General features: G+C 41.4%; 1 protein-coding gene across 2 annotated transcripts in view; it reads right to left on the bottom strand.

The window, feature by feature from the left end:
• magi3a (membrane associated guanylate kinase, WW and PDZ domain containing 3a) overlaps nucleotides 1-17,368 on the bottom strand; it is a gene marked incomplete at its 3' end in the record, with an annotated part of 461,011 nt that overhangs the window by 168,285 nt on the left and 275,358 nt on the right. For both annotated transcript variants that reach the window (XM_079558791.1, XM_079558792.1), the window contains exon 2: nucleotides 916-1,032. In XM_079558791.1, the coding sequence (XP_079414917.1) occupies nucleotides 916-1,032 (117 nt within the window). The remainder of the gene's footprint in view (nucleotides 1-915; nucleotides 1,033-17,368) is intronic.

The raw sequence follows: 17,368 nt of genomic DNA, 5'->3' as shown, positions 1-17,368 counted from the left end.
GCTCGGCCCGTTCTTCCACTTTTCCGCTCCGGCGTCTCGTAGGAGGAAAAACACCATATTTGGGTGAAAGCGTCATCACGGGGCCCCTTAGCGGGACACGTGGATGTAACTCATTTTTGCAACTTTTCTGTCATTTTTTGTAAATTTTTATCACATTTTTGTCACATTTTGTAATTTTTGTGTAATTTTTTGTGTAATTTTTTGTGTAATTTTTTGTGTAATTTTTTGTGTAATTTTTTGTGTAATTTTTTTTGTCAAAATTTTTCAAATATCTGTCCTTTTTTCGTCAATTTTTTATCACATTTTTGTCATATTTTTGTCATTTTTTTGTCATTTTTTTTGGTCAATTTTTTGTCATTTTTTTCGTCCAATTTTTATCACATTTGTGTCACATTTTGTCATTTTTTTGTCATTTTTTTAAATCAAATTTTTGTCATTTTTTTGTCATGCTCGGCCCGTTCTTCCACTTTTCCGCTCCGGCGTCTCGTAGGAGGAAAAACACCATATTTGGGTGAAAGCGTCATCACGGGGCCCCTTAGCAGGACACGTGGATGTCAAATCTGTCAATATTTATGAATGAAAACCCGCGGGAAAGACGGCCTTTCTACTTCCGGGTCGCCCCCACCTCGCAGACAAAACATCATCAAATAAACATCATCATTTTTATATCTGACATGAAAACTAAGATGTAAAGGGAGGAAAACAGAGACAAATCTCCACTTCCACCACTGCGTGAAACATCAATACTTTCACCTAAAGTGTCTCGCCTTAAGTATGTAAGTCGACGACTGGTGAGAGATGTATTTTGTGCGACAGAATTGAAACTTCCATATTGTGTGGCAAACAAACAAACACACCTCAACAGACAGAAGAGGAAGCAGCCTGTTCTCGCTGTGACAACACGACGGTACTCACAGGGAATGGTGCGCAGGTACAGGTTGTCCCGAATCACCTGCTGGAGCTTGTGGTCCAAAGATCCTTTCTGGAACTGCAGGCTGAGGTAGTGACGCAAATCCGTATTCAACACTTTACCTGCGAGAGGAGAAGAAGAAGAGCACAGGAGCAGGCGGTGAGAAAACCGGCTGAGGCAGAGGTGACGTTTGTTATTCGATATCACTATAGTGTTGGATAAACTGCACAGTATTATTTCACTTCAGTGGTGACCAGAATACAAAGCTCAAAGATATTGGAGAGGACGATAGCGGGACTAAAACAGGACTAAAGCACCTTCAGACACACACACTTATACAGCAAACCTAATCAACCTAATCAAGACTGAAACCAACACTTGACAAGGATGGATTAATCTAAGAAGTCGACAGATATGCAAAATTTTAACCATTTCGCATTTAAATACTTATATTTGAGCCGCATCAGCTTCGTGGTTGTATAAGCTACGCGGCGGCGGAGTGATCTGCTAGAAAATAGTCCCTCAGAATGCGATCATTCATGTGATGCAGGTCAGTTATATTCCAAACATGACTCTATGGACACAGACATTTATATGGTAAGTCTGGTGTTATCAGTGATTTGCCTCAGGTGCTCTGTGGAGCAGGTCACACTGTTTTTAATGCAGGCTAGCTGATACCATAGAAATGTGCTAGCCTTGCATTAGCCTAGTGCCATGAAACTCTTCAAACAGAAGAACTGCCTAAAGTACAAACAAAAATATCTCCAGGTTCCTGCAACACTCTGGATAACGAGGAAATGAGGCCCTATGTCAAAAATCCTGAAACATCCCTTTAACATTATGTATGACCACGCGGGATGTTCTGACAGGATATTTTTAAAATACTGACACTATTTCTCGCATTTTAAGACTACTTTAACAGGCATTTGATCTCTTATTTGCACAAAAATATTTCTCAAAATCATCTTGGGGGTCAGAGGTTCTGTGCTGGAGGGCCGGATTTGGCCCCCGGGCCTAACGTTGCCTCCCCCTGATATACAGTATCGGGCGACCTCTATTTAAACTTGTCCGAAATCAAAACTAAGACAGGACTAAACGGTGAGTTTTAATGAGGACTAAACTAGGGCTGTGCAATTAATCGAAATCTAATTACGATTTCGATTACAAAATTAACATAATCGCAAAAAATCGATTATATATTATTATTTTTCCGCAATTATTATTCTTTTATTTATTTATTATTTATTTATTTATTTTTGCAAAGCAGACTTGCGTTATTTGAGGCCGATGGGATTATTTTCCCTTCGCTTTTCTCGTGCCACGGCTCATGCTTTTGTCTGACATAAAAACAAACGGCGCTGTGTGATGATGTCATCAGGCTGCACTGCTCAGTTTGCTTGCGCAGGTGTGAGGGCTGGCCAGCAGGGGGCAGGTGTGAAACAGAGACCTCTCTTTAATCAAGACGTATTTGAAATCATTTGTACTTTTATGACTGTCCAGAAAACATAAAGTGTAGTGTAGTGTTTTGATTAATAAATACATAAAATAAAGATAGACTTTTTTTTAAAGGCATATTTTTCCAATAATCGAGCAGCCCTAGACTAAACCAAACCGATAGACTACATTAACTAACTGCGTAAATCTCGCAGGTGCATTAAAGGTGGACGTGGAAGTGAAGTGGCCAACGGAACAGCTTGACAGGACTAATTACCCGTGAACACCGGGGAAGTGTAATTCTCTGTGTGAGGAGATATGAGGGGAGGGGAAGTGTCAGTCTGCAGTGAAGGGGGAGAGGGGAAGATAACAAGAGCACGCCGTTCCCCCCCCCCGTGTTGGCATCAGAAGTCTCCCGCTGGGCACCGCAGACTGAGGACGGGCTTCAGAAGTTGAGGAAAAAAAGAAGAAAGCGCAGCAGCCGGTCGGGGTCACAGCGGGACAGAACAATTAACGTTATCCGGACAAGGAGACGGAGGTATGATCAGCGGCGGCAGAACGCAGGGCTGTGCAATTAATCGAAATTCGATTACGATTTCGATTACAACAATAAACGATTACAAAATTAGCATAATCGCCAAAATCGATTATAATTGTTTTTTTTTTCAATTTGTCATTTTTTTGATTTTTTTTGTAATTTTTTTGATGTTTTTTTGTAATTTTTTGATGGATTTTCATCACTTTTTTGCTGGATTTTTGTCATTTTTTTAATGTTTTTTTGTCATTTTTTTGATGGATTCTTGTCATTTTTTTATGTTTTTTTGTCTTTTTTTGCTGGATTTTTGTCACTTTTTTGAAGGATTTTTTGTCAATTTTTTGATGTTTTTTTGTCTTTTTTTGATGGATTTTCGTCACTTTTTTTGCTGGATTCTTGTCACTTTTTTGATGGATTCTTGTCATTTTTTTGTTTTTTTGTCATTTTTTATGTTTTTTTGTCATTTTTTTGATGGATTTTTGTCTTTTTTGATGGATTTTTGTCATTTTTTAAAATGTTTTTTTGTCATTTTTTTGATTTATTTTTTTAAAGGCAACAAATAATTGTTTGAATAATCGTGATTTCAATTATGACAAAAATAATCGTGATTATTATTTTTTCAATAATCGAGCAGCCCTAGCAGAACGTGACGAACAACCGGCCGTTGCGCGAATGTGCCGCCGTCTCGCTCATTTAACGTGATGCCCCTTTTTTTTTTATGACAGAACCGTGTGATCTCCAATTACTGCGTTCTCGAGCAAGACACTTCGCCCACAGAGCCTGTCATTGTGGTGAGGGAGCTTTTGATTAGAGATGGAGAAAAAATCTGTCTGTTTTTCATACAGCCACTGCAATTTAAAACGGAGAGCGAAAGAAATGTACTCTGTTCTAATCAAATCCACACAGAGTACGTGCCCTACAGTGCAAAAAACGAGGCTTAAAATAAGGCAAAGTTTCTTAAAAAATGGAATAAAAAGTGACATTGATTTGGGAAGTCAAATTATCTAGTGTTTTTTAACATAAGAAAAAAAAAACATGTTGCACATAAATACTATTAACCTCTTTACCTCTGCCTTAACCAAGTGCATTTCCTTCAGTTCAGCTTTACCCAAATCAAAGAACTCACAGCCTAAAGGCCAGTTTAACACCTTGTTGCTTCCTTTAAGTCACATTTTGCCATATTTTCATCACATTTCGTCACTTTTTCATCACATTTTTGTCACTTTTTTCAATATTTTTTGTCAATTATTCATCACTTTTTCACGACGTTTGTGTCACTTATTCCTCGCTTTTTTGTCACTTTTTCATTGGGTTTTGGTTACTTTTTTATTCTCATTTTCATCTCGTTTTTGTCACTGTTTTGATGCTTTTTACCAAGAAGCTTTGAGACAAACTGGAGAAAATATTCTTGGTTCGGGTGGGATTGATAGGAATTGTTTCTGTCAATGGTTTAAGACACGTGTCGAGGTCGAGGCCCGCGGGCCACTTGCTGCCCGTGAGATGGTTTAATGTGGCCCTTTGAGGAGCATGTAAAAAAAAAGTAAGTCTCTAATTCATTCCTGTGCGGAGTCATGGGTTTAAGAGAAAAAAAAAACAGTTTACTCACTCCAGCCACTAGGGGGCAGCTTAAAATGAAAAAAGGAAAGAATTCCACACGTGTCCAGCAGAGGGCACTGACACAATAAGAGATCAGGATATAAACAGCATATTATAGCCACGTGGTAAATGGTCAGTCTGCTCCAGGGCAGCTGTGGCTACAACAGTAACTAAAGGTCAGCTCACACTACACGACTTTTGTGCCCGATTTTGCTCTAATTCTCCGTCGTGCCGAGTCTAATCGAGTCGCGTCTCGTCGAAGGCGGTCACACGGAGTCGGGTCGTGCAGTGTGGGGGGGTCGTGTAGTGTGGGGGGGTCGTGTAGTGTGGGGGGGTCGTGTAGTGTGGGCGGTAGAAAGACGCGACTAGACTCCAGTCGTAGGAAATCAAACATGTTTGATTTTGGACGCACGGGAGAAACGTGGGTGATTTTACCGACACAAATGTGAATGACAGAGAGATATAAAGACAGGAAAACACCGCCGCACCTCCTTTTTTCACTTCTGTTAAACCAGCGGCACAAACAACTCATTTCATGGCCACAGCCCCACACACGAAACAGCACAACTTTATATCACCAAAAGTTCACCACAACCACCTTTTCCAGCTACATTTCAACCACGAACAGAGTTTAGCGGCTCTTACTGAGTTTGGAGATTAACTGTTTAGCTTCACCTCCCCGCTAACGGGGGCTAGCCTCCCCGCTTTCTCCTCCATCCTGAGGTTGACGCCCGTCTCCTTTTCTTATCAAATCCACTGAAATACGTCCCGCTTCTTCCTGTCGCCGACTTTTATCTCCATGTGACAGAACTATAGCCCAGTGGAAGCTTCGTAGTAGCAGTAAGCTAGCGCTGCGGTGTTGTGACATTGTTGACACCGTTGACCAATCGGGACCAGGCCTGTCTTTGTGGATTTGGGGTCAGTTCTGAAGCCGTGGAGACGACAGACGCGCTGTGTTATAAAACATCAGCTGTTTGTCAGAATCGTGTGTCGCTCTGACGATTCTCAGTCGTTATGTGCAGAGCCACCTTAACCAATGGGCTAGCAGGGGCTGGAGCCCAGGGGCCTACCATAGTCAAGGGCCTATCAGAATTAAAGGTACCCTATGGAACTTTTTATGTGGAAAAAAAATCTCAATAATAGCGTGCATTTGACCTTTTACTGACTCGGTGGCGTTATGGGTGCAGCATGGCACCTTTGCTTTCCCTCATAGTGGCCTCTATGACGCACCAGGATCAATTGTTTTTAGGGGTTTGTACCAGAAACGGCCCGGAAACTCCAAAACAATTGAGAAGCAATAGAAGCAAAGGTGACATGCTGCACCCATAATGCCACCGAGTCACTAAAAGGTCAAATACACGCAAATATCAAGAATTTTTTTTTCAAAAAGTTACATAGTGCACCTTTAAGGGAAAATGTTCATGTCAATCACTTCACTTGTGGCATAACTAACCGTACGCGATGATTGTGGTCCTATGTGTGTACCTGGAATAGCCCCGCCCTACCTGGCCAGAGGGATACATGTAGGAGTAGCAGGGTTAGGGTTTTTTGTGGAATTTAGGGTTAGTTAGGGTTATAGGTTAGGTTTAGGGTTTGTGCTGAAGGTGGGGGCCTACAATTCTGTTTAAGCCCCGGGGCCTATGGGTACTTTAAGGCGGGCCTGGTTATGTGTGAACCCCCAGACGTTCGGAAATCGACCTGAATCCAGTCGTGTAGTGTGGACGCCCCATTCTATATGAAATCGTTTACGACTAGAAAAGTCGTGTAGTGTGTGCTGACCTTTACTGCCATCGATTGTGGAGTGAATGAATAATGACTTCATGTAGCACTTTGAGAAACATGTGACACAGGCTGATGAAGCACAATAAGTGTAAGCCGTTATTTATGAGGCGCCATGGAGGCTGAAGTTTGGCCCATGACCCAAAGGACTGCGACACACCTGAGGTTCAATACAATGTTGCACTTACCAACTTCATCAACAATCTAGTTTTATTTGAAGGAAACTAAAACATATTTTGTAACTTGGCAAGTCAGGTTCCTCAAATTAAGGTCAAATATCTTTAATTCCAGCGATGTTTCACAGTCGAACTCCGTACTTCACCCATGTTCCCTCTCGTCTATTGCCGTACCTTGCAGCTATAATTCAGCCTTGTTTCTAAGCCCCAGTCCCACCGCCACACTTCATCCTGACAGATCCACAGCTGCACCAGCACCTGCAATAAGCTCCTCAAATGCTCTTCGCATCTGCTCTCACACAAATCAACACGGCCTCTTCAGATCTCCACTAGAGCCAAGTACTACAACAGGGGAGGAAAACCACATCAGATCTGAGCCCGATTATCGTACTGTGACTTTGGTTTCAGGACTGGAGGTTACAGAATGAGGTCGGTGCAGGTCATTCCATCAGTGTTTGTTCTTCCTTGATGGTTCGAAAGTCTTGTTGTGAACGAGAGAGTCAGGGATACACATGGAGAGGCCGCCACAAAGCCCAGACTGATCCTAATTGAGTGTCTTTGGGATGTGCTGGAGAAGGCTTTGCAAAGAGGTCACACTCTCCCATCAACAGGCCTTTGAGGACAGAGAGGTTAAAAGTTTAGCTAAAGAAAAAAAACGGTTTGAAAGAGGAGTCAAAGAAGCCATTTTTGTGAAGAAGGGGACGTTTCTGCGTGGAGTTTGAAATGTTCTCCCTGTGTCTGCGTAGGTTTCCTCCGGGGACTTTGATTTCCCCTCCCACTAAAAACATGTACAATAGGCCCGAATGAATGGAGTGAGTGAGTGAGTGAGTGAGTGAGTGAGTGAGTGAGTGAGTGAGTGAGTGAGTGAGTGAGTGAGTAGTTGGTGGTGGTCGGAGGGGCTGATAGCACAGACTGAAGCGCTTTGTGACTCTGGGCCAGATCTTGTGGCGGTGCACGGGGCGGCGCAGGCTCTTGGCGGCGCTATATGTGCCATTCGCCTCCGCCACCTGTGAGGGGGCGTCACAAGAGGAGGCGACTGCACTGATGGAAACACGGCTGACATTCACTTCCTGGTTTACATTGCTCTGTCTTGCGTTCTTTCTTAAGCCTTAGGCTCTCACAGGTCAAACTAAAAACTTTATTTACCCCATCGTGAGCTAAACCATGTTCACGTCTCCAGAGAAAAAGAGCTACAGCGTCCGCTGTGGCGCGGATCGGCTGCGCTCGACGTGAACGCGAAGCAAAACAAAAGCACATGTTCACCCCACACTCCCCACAACCACTCTCCTGGAGGCGGAGTCGATCTGGTTGGAGGAAAATGTGTGTCTCCACCCACTTAAATGCGCTAAGTCTGGAGTGGAAGATCACAAAGTGCTGCTACTGAGGCAAAATGTCACGCTATCGTCTGCGTTTTGATGCACAAGATCTGGCCCTGTGTCTGTGAAAATAAATCTCTTTTTCCTCCTCCCCTTCCTCCTCTCCTGCCGCCTCCTCCTCTTCATCCTCCTCTCCTCCTCCTCCTCTTCTCCTCCTCCTCTACCTCCTCGTCCGTTAGTCTACCCCAGGGGAGCTGTGGCTACAATAGTAACTAAACCGATGCATTATCAGAGCAGGGCCGTTCAGACTGAAGCTCAGGTGTGAGTTAGGTCGTTAGGACTTAGAACTACAAAGATGTAGAACGACAAAGAAGTTCACCCACAGGTGACAGTATCTGTTACTAGAGGGGAGGGACTGAGCCAAGCTCCTCCCTGTGGTCTTTATACTGTCTGCGGGTTGAGCTGAAACTTTAGTGTTGCTGACGAAGCCTTTTGGATGAAACACGTTCAACACTTTGACAACTGCAGGACAGAAGATGACTCAAGGACCTTCATTGAAGATGGACAACTCCTGTACGACTGAGAGCCTACACAGACAACACTAGATGTAAACATTGTGACATTGCAGAAGCTCATCAAAACAAGGCCACCAGGGCCGGACTGGGACTGAAAAACAGCCCTGGGCTCTGACCAGCCTGGCCCAAATTAGCCTAATTGTGACTTCCACAAATACATATTTTAACCTCTTACCCCCCGCCTTAACATTAACGAGTGCATTTTCCCCAGTTCGGCTTTTTATTATGATTTTTTTGATCGGCATCATCAGCAAAAAGAGCGGGAAAGGCGGTCGAAGAAACAGAAGCAAAATCATGAATATAAATAATAAATAATAATGGTCCCAAAACTGAACCTTGTGGTGCACCAGACTCCACGGAAATCCTTTTAGATTCATGTTTTTTTACACTGGGCTTTACCCAAATCTAAAAGCTTCTCGACCGAAGATCGACAATGTAACGCCTCATTTGAAAGCTAAGACCTACAAAAGTGACGGAAACTTTTCATCACGTCGCCGCATTTTTGTCATATTTTTGTTGTTTTTTTGATTATTTTTTGGTTTTTTGTCCGTGTTTTTCTCATGTTTTTGATGCTTTTCTTTATAGCTTTTAGATTTGGGTAAAGCTCGGTTGAGGCGGGACCGGTGGCCCTTCTGTGCTCTTCCAGAATACAGGACATATGGCCAGTCCGCCCCTGATGCCACAGAGAAATCGTGCCGTGATCAAAGCTGAAAGCAGTCGACTTATTTTGGACTAAGCAGTATATTAACTACAGCAGTATTTGCAATTGACTTCCTGCAACCATCAAAACTGGGATTTTGAATCAGTTGCGTTTAATATTGCAACACCAGTGCTTAAGGTTATGCGAGTTAGGGCTGTGCAATTAATCGAAATTCGATTACAACAGTAAACGATTACAAAATTAGCATAATCGCAAAAAATCAATTATATATATATATATTTTTTTTTTTTTTTTTCTTCACATTTTTTTCTTCAATTTTTTAATTTTTGGATTTTTGTCACATTTTTGCTGGATTTTTGTCTTTTTTCTGCTGGATTTTTGTCTTTTTTTTGCTGGATTTTTGTCTTTTTTTTGCTGGATTTTTGTCTTTTTTCTGCTGGATTTTTGTCATTTTTTTTATGGATTTTTGTCATTTTTTTATGGATTTTTGTCTTTTTTTACTGGATTTTTGTCATTTTTTTATGGATTTTTGTCTTTTTTTACTGGATTTTTGTCTTTTTTCTGCTGGATTTTTGTCATTTTTTTGATGGATTTTTGTCATTTTTTTTATGGATTTTTGTCATTTTTTTGATGGATTTTTGTCATTTTTTTGATGGATTTTTGTCACTTTTTTGATGGATTTTTTTAAAGGCAACAAATAATCGTTTGAATAATCGTGATTTCAATTATGACAAAAATAATCGTGATTATTATTTTTTCAATAATCGAGCAGCCCTAATGCGAGTCACTGAAATCACCCACAATTCATTTAAATAAACCAAAACAACTATTAGAATTGATAACGGCTTCGCCCTCTCGACGCAAATCTGCAAATGAATATTCGACGACACGCCTCCATGTGCCGAGTACGTCTTAATTTTCTAAAACAAAATCAGTCCATGAAGCAGCCGGGGTTCAAACTCGGGGGGTTCGGCAGCAGGAGACGAGACGCTTTGAGAAAATATCAAAAAGCAACAAAGACGTATGTGCTCGCAATGTAATGGAATTCTGAAAGTAGAATGCGGCCCACACTCGAGGAGCGGCAGAATCTTTATCGCTTTAGCTGCAGGGAATCCAATCCCAACGTTGTAAATGAAGTTTTTTGGACCGAAGGGGATTTGGCTTTGACTGGGAATGTGCAGAGCTGGTTATCCATCTGAGAAATGAATAAAAAAAATATGGATCTAAATAGGATTCTGATGACTTCTTGAATGATGCTCTGCAAAAATGAATCCAATTAATTCAAATTTGACAATAGCATAGTAATGTGGAGAAAAATGTGATATTCTTGGAAGATTAAAAATGTATATATATATTTTATCACTATTCAGTTCACTCGGCACCTTTAAATCATGTTGTGGAGCATTAACATTGGAATATGAACTGCTAGATTTCAGTAAACCTTTGTATGCTGGGGTCTAAATCAGTGGTTCTCGTGACTTGGGCTGTTGCCACGACCCGGAAACGGAAAAGTGGAAGAAAGTGGATGGATGGATGGACAATATTGAACTTCCAATTGTGTTGTCGTGACAGGCCTATATGTGGCAGCCAAGGGGGAAGAAAACCTCTCGCCACAATGAGAGAAAAACGTGTTTTGAGGAAAAAGCCCCTTGAAATTCCGTTCTCCCATATAAGTCTATGGGGGAACATTGAATCAGCACAATATTTAAACGTATTATTGTGAAGATTAGGTATATTTTTTGTTTCCAGGTGAAAGCTTATGTATTCAGAGACCAAATTCAAAACCTGAAAACTGGAAAAAAATAAAAATAATAATACGTTTTGCCTGCAGTTTCTCCCCTCACGCTTTACTTTTGCGGCACAGACACTTCTTCAGTTTTCTTTTTCCCGCAAGACAATTTTTTTAAGAAATCACCAAACATAAAATAAACAAATGGTCAAACTGATCATTATTTGTTAGGGGTGTAGCGGTTCACGGGGATGTATTGAACCGTTTCGGTTCGGTCCACTTTCGTACCGTCTCGGTGTATTATTTTCATTAAATAATATAAATGTATTATTAGCGTCATATTAAGCGCCGCGGAACAAAGTTCCTACGCGAGTTTCCGCACGGACGCTATTGAGTGACGTACATTGAAGCTGCACGAGAGAAACGGCGTCATGGCAACAGCGAAAGAGAAGCCAGAGCTTGAAGACCCTCCACATCACTACAGTCTCCTGTTTGGGAACACTTTGGCTTTCCGGTTAAAACTCATGACGGGACAGACGAGTGGATAAACAGACGAGTGGATAAATCCAAAGTTGTTGCCGACATTGTTCCACGGAGATCGGGTTTGCAGCAGGAAACACATCAAACATGTTAACGCACTTAAAACGGCATCATCCGAATGTGAAAACCACGTCTACTGAAGAAAAGCAGCCGTGTGCAAACACGGCTAACGTCGGCATCAAACAACCCCTGTCCGGTCGCTCAGATCAGGCAAAAGCATCACACAGGGTACAGGTGTTTTCATCGCTATGGATTTGCGCCATATTCATTTGTTGAAGGCACTGGCTTTAAGTATTTGATTAAAAGTCTTGAGCGTCGCTACAATATCCCATCACGTCCGCACTTCAGCCAAAAAGTTATACCAGCACTTCATGAAAAAGCTCAAACAACAAGCTATGAGTGCGCTCACTGTATCACTTACTTACAGTATTTAAATTTATATTTTAAATGTTACAAAATGTGTATTTCATTATAAGAGTGCAATTTATTTAAAACATCACCCAAATGGGTCGCTTTTATTTATTATATGCAAGAATTCTATTGTGTATTGGCAACCGAACCGAGCCGTCCAAAACTGTGAACCGAACCCAATACAATTGTAGCGTATTGTCCCGTTACACTGCTATTATTTGTGTAGGATCAGGTCTCCGATCCGACCATATTCGTCTCTTGGCTGAAATTCCTTTGAAATACTAACATCACGTCAATGTTTCAACCCCTCTTTCATGAGGAAACTTTTGAACTTCAGTCACGATTGTAGACGGAGAAGCTGTTGAACTTTGCATCAGGTTTTTGTTTCATGTGGATCGGTCCAAGAACTACAAAGATATTGTAATCCATATCCAAAAACATCAGCATTGTCACGGTTACCATAGTTACCACAGTGAGGAACTGTCTGTTGCCCACCACCAAAACTGTAAACTATAGCTTAAGTATTTCACCTCATAGCTGTGTAAGAGTATTGTTACAAGTCGTCCTGCCTGCATCTCATTATGAAACATTTTCATCGAGCTGGAGCTGGAGCTGGAGCTGGAGCCAACGTCCCTCAGTCACTGATTTAGAACGGGGGAAATCGGGCACAGCGGTTCGAGGCTTGGTAGTAATAAATTTGGGGTTGGTGAGCTCCCATTGCTATGGATGAGTTGCTCGGGCTAATGCAGGGAGAGAGAAGAGAGAGAAAGAGAGAGAGAGAGAAAGAGCCATAAAAAAAAGGAAGGAAAAAGAAACATGTCCGCCATTATGTAACCACTTGGACGTCTCTTGCTGCACAATGAATGCGCGGAATTTAGGTCAGAGAAACAAAAGCAAGAAAGAGTTGGACTACACTGCGCTCCCGAAAGCCACAAGCCGCGGTTCGTGTTCCCAGAAAACTTTTTATTCTCCGGACATTCTTCCAAAACCCAAAACGGCAACACGCGAACACATAATATTAAGCAAAGTGGAAAGAACAAGGCTCGCTGAAACAAATACAGTGTTATTATGAAAGATCAGCGGTCTGTAATACTGGATGAAAAGCTGATGACAGTAATCGTAGCCAGGAACCAATACAGTACAGGCTTTCGGTCAATGTTTATAGATTAGTGCAAACCTCAGGGCTGCAATATTAATCACAATGAGGGGTGGGAACCGCTGGGTACATCACGACAACGTAGGGCTGTGCAATTAATCGAAATTCGATTACGATTTCGATTACAACAGTAAACGATTACAAAATTAGCATAATCGCAAAAAATCGGTTATAATTTTTGTTTTTTCTTCACATTTTTTTTTCTAATTTTTAATGTTTGGATTTTTGTCAATTTTTCTGCTGGATTTTTGTAATTTTTTTGATGGATTTTTGTCATTTTTTTGCTGTTTTTTTGTCATTTTTTTGCTGGATTTTTGTCACTTTTTTGCTGGATTTTTGTCACTTTTTTGCTGGATTTTTGTCACTTTTTTGCTGGATTTTTGTCACTTTTTTGCTGGATTTTTGTCACTTTTTTGCTGGATTTTTGTCTTTTTTTTGCTGGATTTTTGTCTTTTTTTGCTGGATTTTTGTCACTTTTTTGATGGATTTTTGTCATTTTTTTGATGGATTTTTGTCATTTTTTGCTGGATTTTTGTCTTTTTTTGCTGGATTTTTGTCACTTTTTTGATGGATTTTTGTCATTTTTTTGATGGATTTTTGTCTTTTTTTGCTGGATTTTTGTCACTTTTTTGATGGATTTTTGTCTTTTTTTTGCTGGATTTTTGTCTTTTTTTGCTGGATTTTTGTCACTTTTTTATGGATTTTTGTCTTTTTTTTTATGGATTTTTGTCACTTTTTTGATGGATTTTTGTCACTTTTTTGATGGATTTTTTTTAAAGGCAACAAATAATCGTTTGAATAATCGTGATTTCAATTATGACAAAAAATAATCGTGATTATTATTTTTTCAATAATCGAGCAGCCCTACGATAACGATACACCGATACTGCGATAATCGATGTATTGCACAAAAATAATATGCAGTACATCCCGATTTTTTGGAAACATACCATTTTTAATCTTTATATTAACATACTACATATTACTTATCATATGGTAAATGGTCTCAACTTACAAAGCGCTTTTCCACCTACATTAGGCACTCAAAGCGCTTTACAGCAAGGATCCACTCACCCATTCATACTCTCATTCATACACCAACGACACAACGACAATGTGCACTTTCAGGAGGTGGGATTCGAACCCCTGACCTTCCGATCATGAGACGACCCGCTCTACCATCTGTGCCACTGTCGCCCATATATACATCATATACATTTGTTTCTCTTTTCTTTAATAAATAAATGAAAAACTGATCCCTGACTTACTCACTGGGTCTATAGGACATCACTTCTTTTGCATTTAAATATAGAAGAAATCACAGTCCCATTTCAAAACTATCACTTAGGGCTGCAACTAACGATTATTTTGGTAATCGATTAATCGACCGATTATTTTTACGATTACTCGATTAATCGCTTGGCTGTGAATGGTGCGTGGAAATTGTATTTTTTTCAATTTTTTCATCACATAAAGCTAAAGATGCTTCTGGATATGTTTAAAGTGTGCACTATGAACAAACACTCGATTTGAAAACATTACAAAACGAATCACAGACAAAATCCGAAAAATCCACATTCAACATTCTTCACTGTATATTCAACGCGAGTTATTCCTTGGTTGATTTTTATTCAAACCTGCAGGAGTGTTTAAAAGCGTCAAGGCCTTCATCGAAAACAATTCCGCCTCCTCCGCCGCTAAAGCTAATCGTCACTGGCGTCCTGTATCTGTGTACACAACCTCGCCAGGTCGCCCAAATCGATTCTTCCCACCGACGCTCTCGCACGGACACATGCAAATGACATTCCCCGCTCCAAACACACTCTGCGGGGCCCACAGAGCAGCCTTTGTTGCCCGCCTGTCAGGTCGTGTTAGCGCGCCGCATCATATCTTCACAGGGAACGCAACAAGGGGGAGTGAGGAGAGAGACGGGAGAAAAACATCACTGCACCGCCGGGCCCCACAATGGAGGCCTTTGTTGCTCGTCATTTGTCCGGTGGATCTGCCCCGATACTGGGGAAGGAAAGGTGGGAGTGTGGGGTATGGTTCCAGGTAAGGGGGAATGATTGATTGGAGATTCACTATCAAAGCCATCCATTTGGAAGCCATTCACTGTAATGCGTGGGATTACTTTAAATTACTTTTAACATGGCCGCTCCAGCTCTCCCTCACTCACTGTCAACAACGAAATAATAGAAAAGGTTCATTCATACAAATACCTGGGTTCCATAATCGACCATAAACTCACAGTTACGACCCGGCTCTGCTAGGTGTAGGACGTAACAAAAACCAAGATGTCAACTGGTAAAATAAAGTTGTAATTTAATAAAAGGAGTGTACAAGGTAACGAAGGAGTGACAAAAATAACCAAACAAAGGCTGCTTACAGTGTTTACAAAAAGGTTAACCAAAACAAAGCTAGTCAAACTAAACAGACAAAATCAGGCCTAACAAAACCAAACAAAGTCATGACTAGAGTGTCACTTCATTCCACGTCACTACATTATAGTGAACATCCCAAGAAGTGACAAACTAAACAAAACACACAGAACGAGTGTCTCTGAATACACAAAAGTTAACGGTAACAACGAAGAGACACAGTACACAAAATAGCATATTGGCCACAAAGACCAGCAGCCTACACACACACGAGTGTTCCCTGGACACACACAGTCATTAATGACACGAAGGGACACAAATACAAATACAAAATGGCGTACTGGTCACACAGAGACCAGCAGCCCCAAATGAGCCCCGGTGGAGTCCTTTTATAGGAGTGGCTGCACAGGTGGCTTTAACGAGTTCTCCCCAGGTGTCGAACTGCTCCCCCAATCAGCAGCCAGGGCCCCAATGCGCTCCACCAATCGCAGCCCAGGATCACAACAGCAAAATTACATGGGGGGGGGGGGGGGGAGAGAAACAGGTTTAGGCCACACAAACAAAAATATGCAAAAAGGAGGGAACCTGGAGGCCTGGGGCCGTAACACTCACATTCAAACTCAACGCTGAACACATGTTTTCAAAATGTCGACAACGCCTCTTTTTTCTCCGCAAACTCCGCAAACTCCAAGTCCACCCGTCCATTCTCGCCTCTTTCTACAAATGTTTCATTGAATCCATCCTCACATTCAACATCACTGTCTGGTTTGGTTCACGCACTCTCACCCACCACAACATGCTCAATAAAATCATCAAAATCAGCAATAAGATCATGGGTCAGGAGCAGGACTCACACAGGAGCATCTATGACTCCAGAGTTCTGAGGAAAGGAACCCAGATCTCCACAGACTCCTATGACTCCAGAGTTCTGAGGGAAGGAACCCAGATCTCCACAGACTCCTATGACTCCAGAGTTCTGAGGGAAGGAACCCAGATCTCCACAGACTCCTATGACTCCAGAGTTCTGAGGGAAGGAACCCAGATCTCCACAGACTCCTATGACTCCAGAGTTCTGAGGGAAGGAACACAGATCTCCACAGACTCCTATGACTCCAGAGTTCTGAGGAAAGGAACCCAGATCTCCACAGACTCCTATGACTCCAGAGTTCTGAGGGAAGGAACCCAGATCTCCACAGACTCCTCCCACACTCTGCACTCTCACTACGCCCAGGTTCAGGCCCCGCCCTCTGGGGACAAAGAGGGCGACCTCCACTTTCCTCCCGACCTCCATCCGCCTGCTGAATAAAGGACTGTGTGGACCTTGGTCTGTCAAAGGCCCATTATATTGTTTTTTAATGTATTTATTATTGCTGTATGTTGTTGTATGTCTGTTTTTATCAGGCCCGCACTGGCACTTCTCCTGCAAATGAAGTTCCTAACGGATAAATAAAGTGAATTTGAGTTTCGGTACAAAGGGTTTGTAAGACAGTTCTGGGTGAAAGTTGTCAAGAACGGGGACAGACATTCGGCAAATTGCCAGAGTCGACACTGACATTGAAACACTGAGGAAATGTTGTGGCTGAATGATCAGAGCGAGGTGTGTTAAACAGCAGAGTAGTACTCAGCTAGAAGTATGAAGTAGTGCCCAAAGAATAACTCAAGTAAAAGGGAAGAGGACCATGTGGAAACACTGCTCGAGAACTGAGGTAGCTGACTGTAAAAAGGTTGTTGGTTTGTTTTTTAAGTTTTTTCCCGAGGGTCTTAGTTTTAGGATTTTTGGAATGCGCCAACGTGTCCTCTCAGTATCTATATTTTTTTTTGACAATGCTGAGCACTTCCCACTTAATTTTAGTTGACATTATACAGAGAAAAAAAATATATGAATTTGTATCACACTGCACTGCGTTCCAAATTATTATGCAAATGATTTTTCTAAGATTTTCTAAGTTGTGAACTCAAATGAGAGTCAGTACTATTTTCAAAAATAAATATAGTAAAAACCTCAAAATCTACTGTTCCAAATTATTATGCAACTCATCGTTTCAATACATTTTAAAGCTTGTAATTAACTGAAGATGGTCATTTGTTGAATTTGCAGCATTAGGAGGTCATATTTACTCAAATCAAAAACTATTTAAATAAAAAAAGCTTCAAAATTGTTAAATCCATTAA

The sequence above is a fragment of the Gobius niger genome (genome assembly GCF_951799975.1).
Source record: "Gobius niger genome assembly, chromosome: 6".
Classification (NCBI taxonomy): Eukaryota; Metazoa; Chordata; class Actinopteri; order Gobiiformes; family Gobiidae; genus Gobius; species Gobius niger.
Note: the sequence above shows the minus strand (reverse complement) of the source record. Positions and strands in the feature narration are given on the sequence as shown.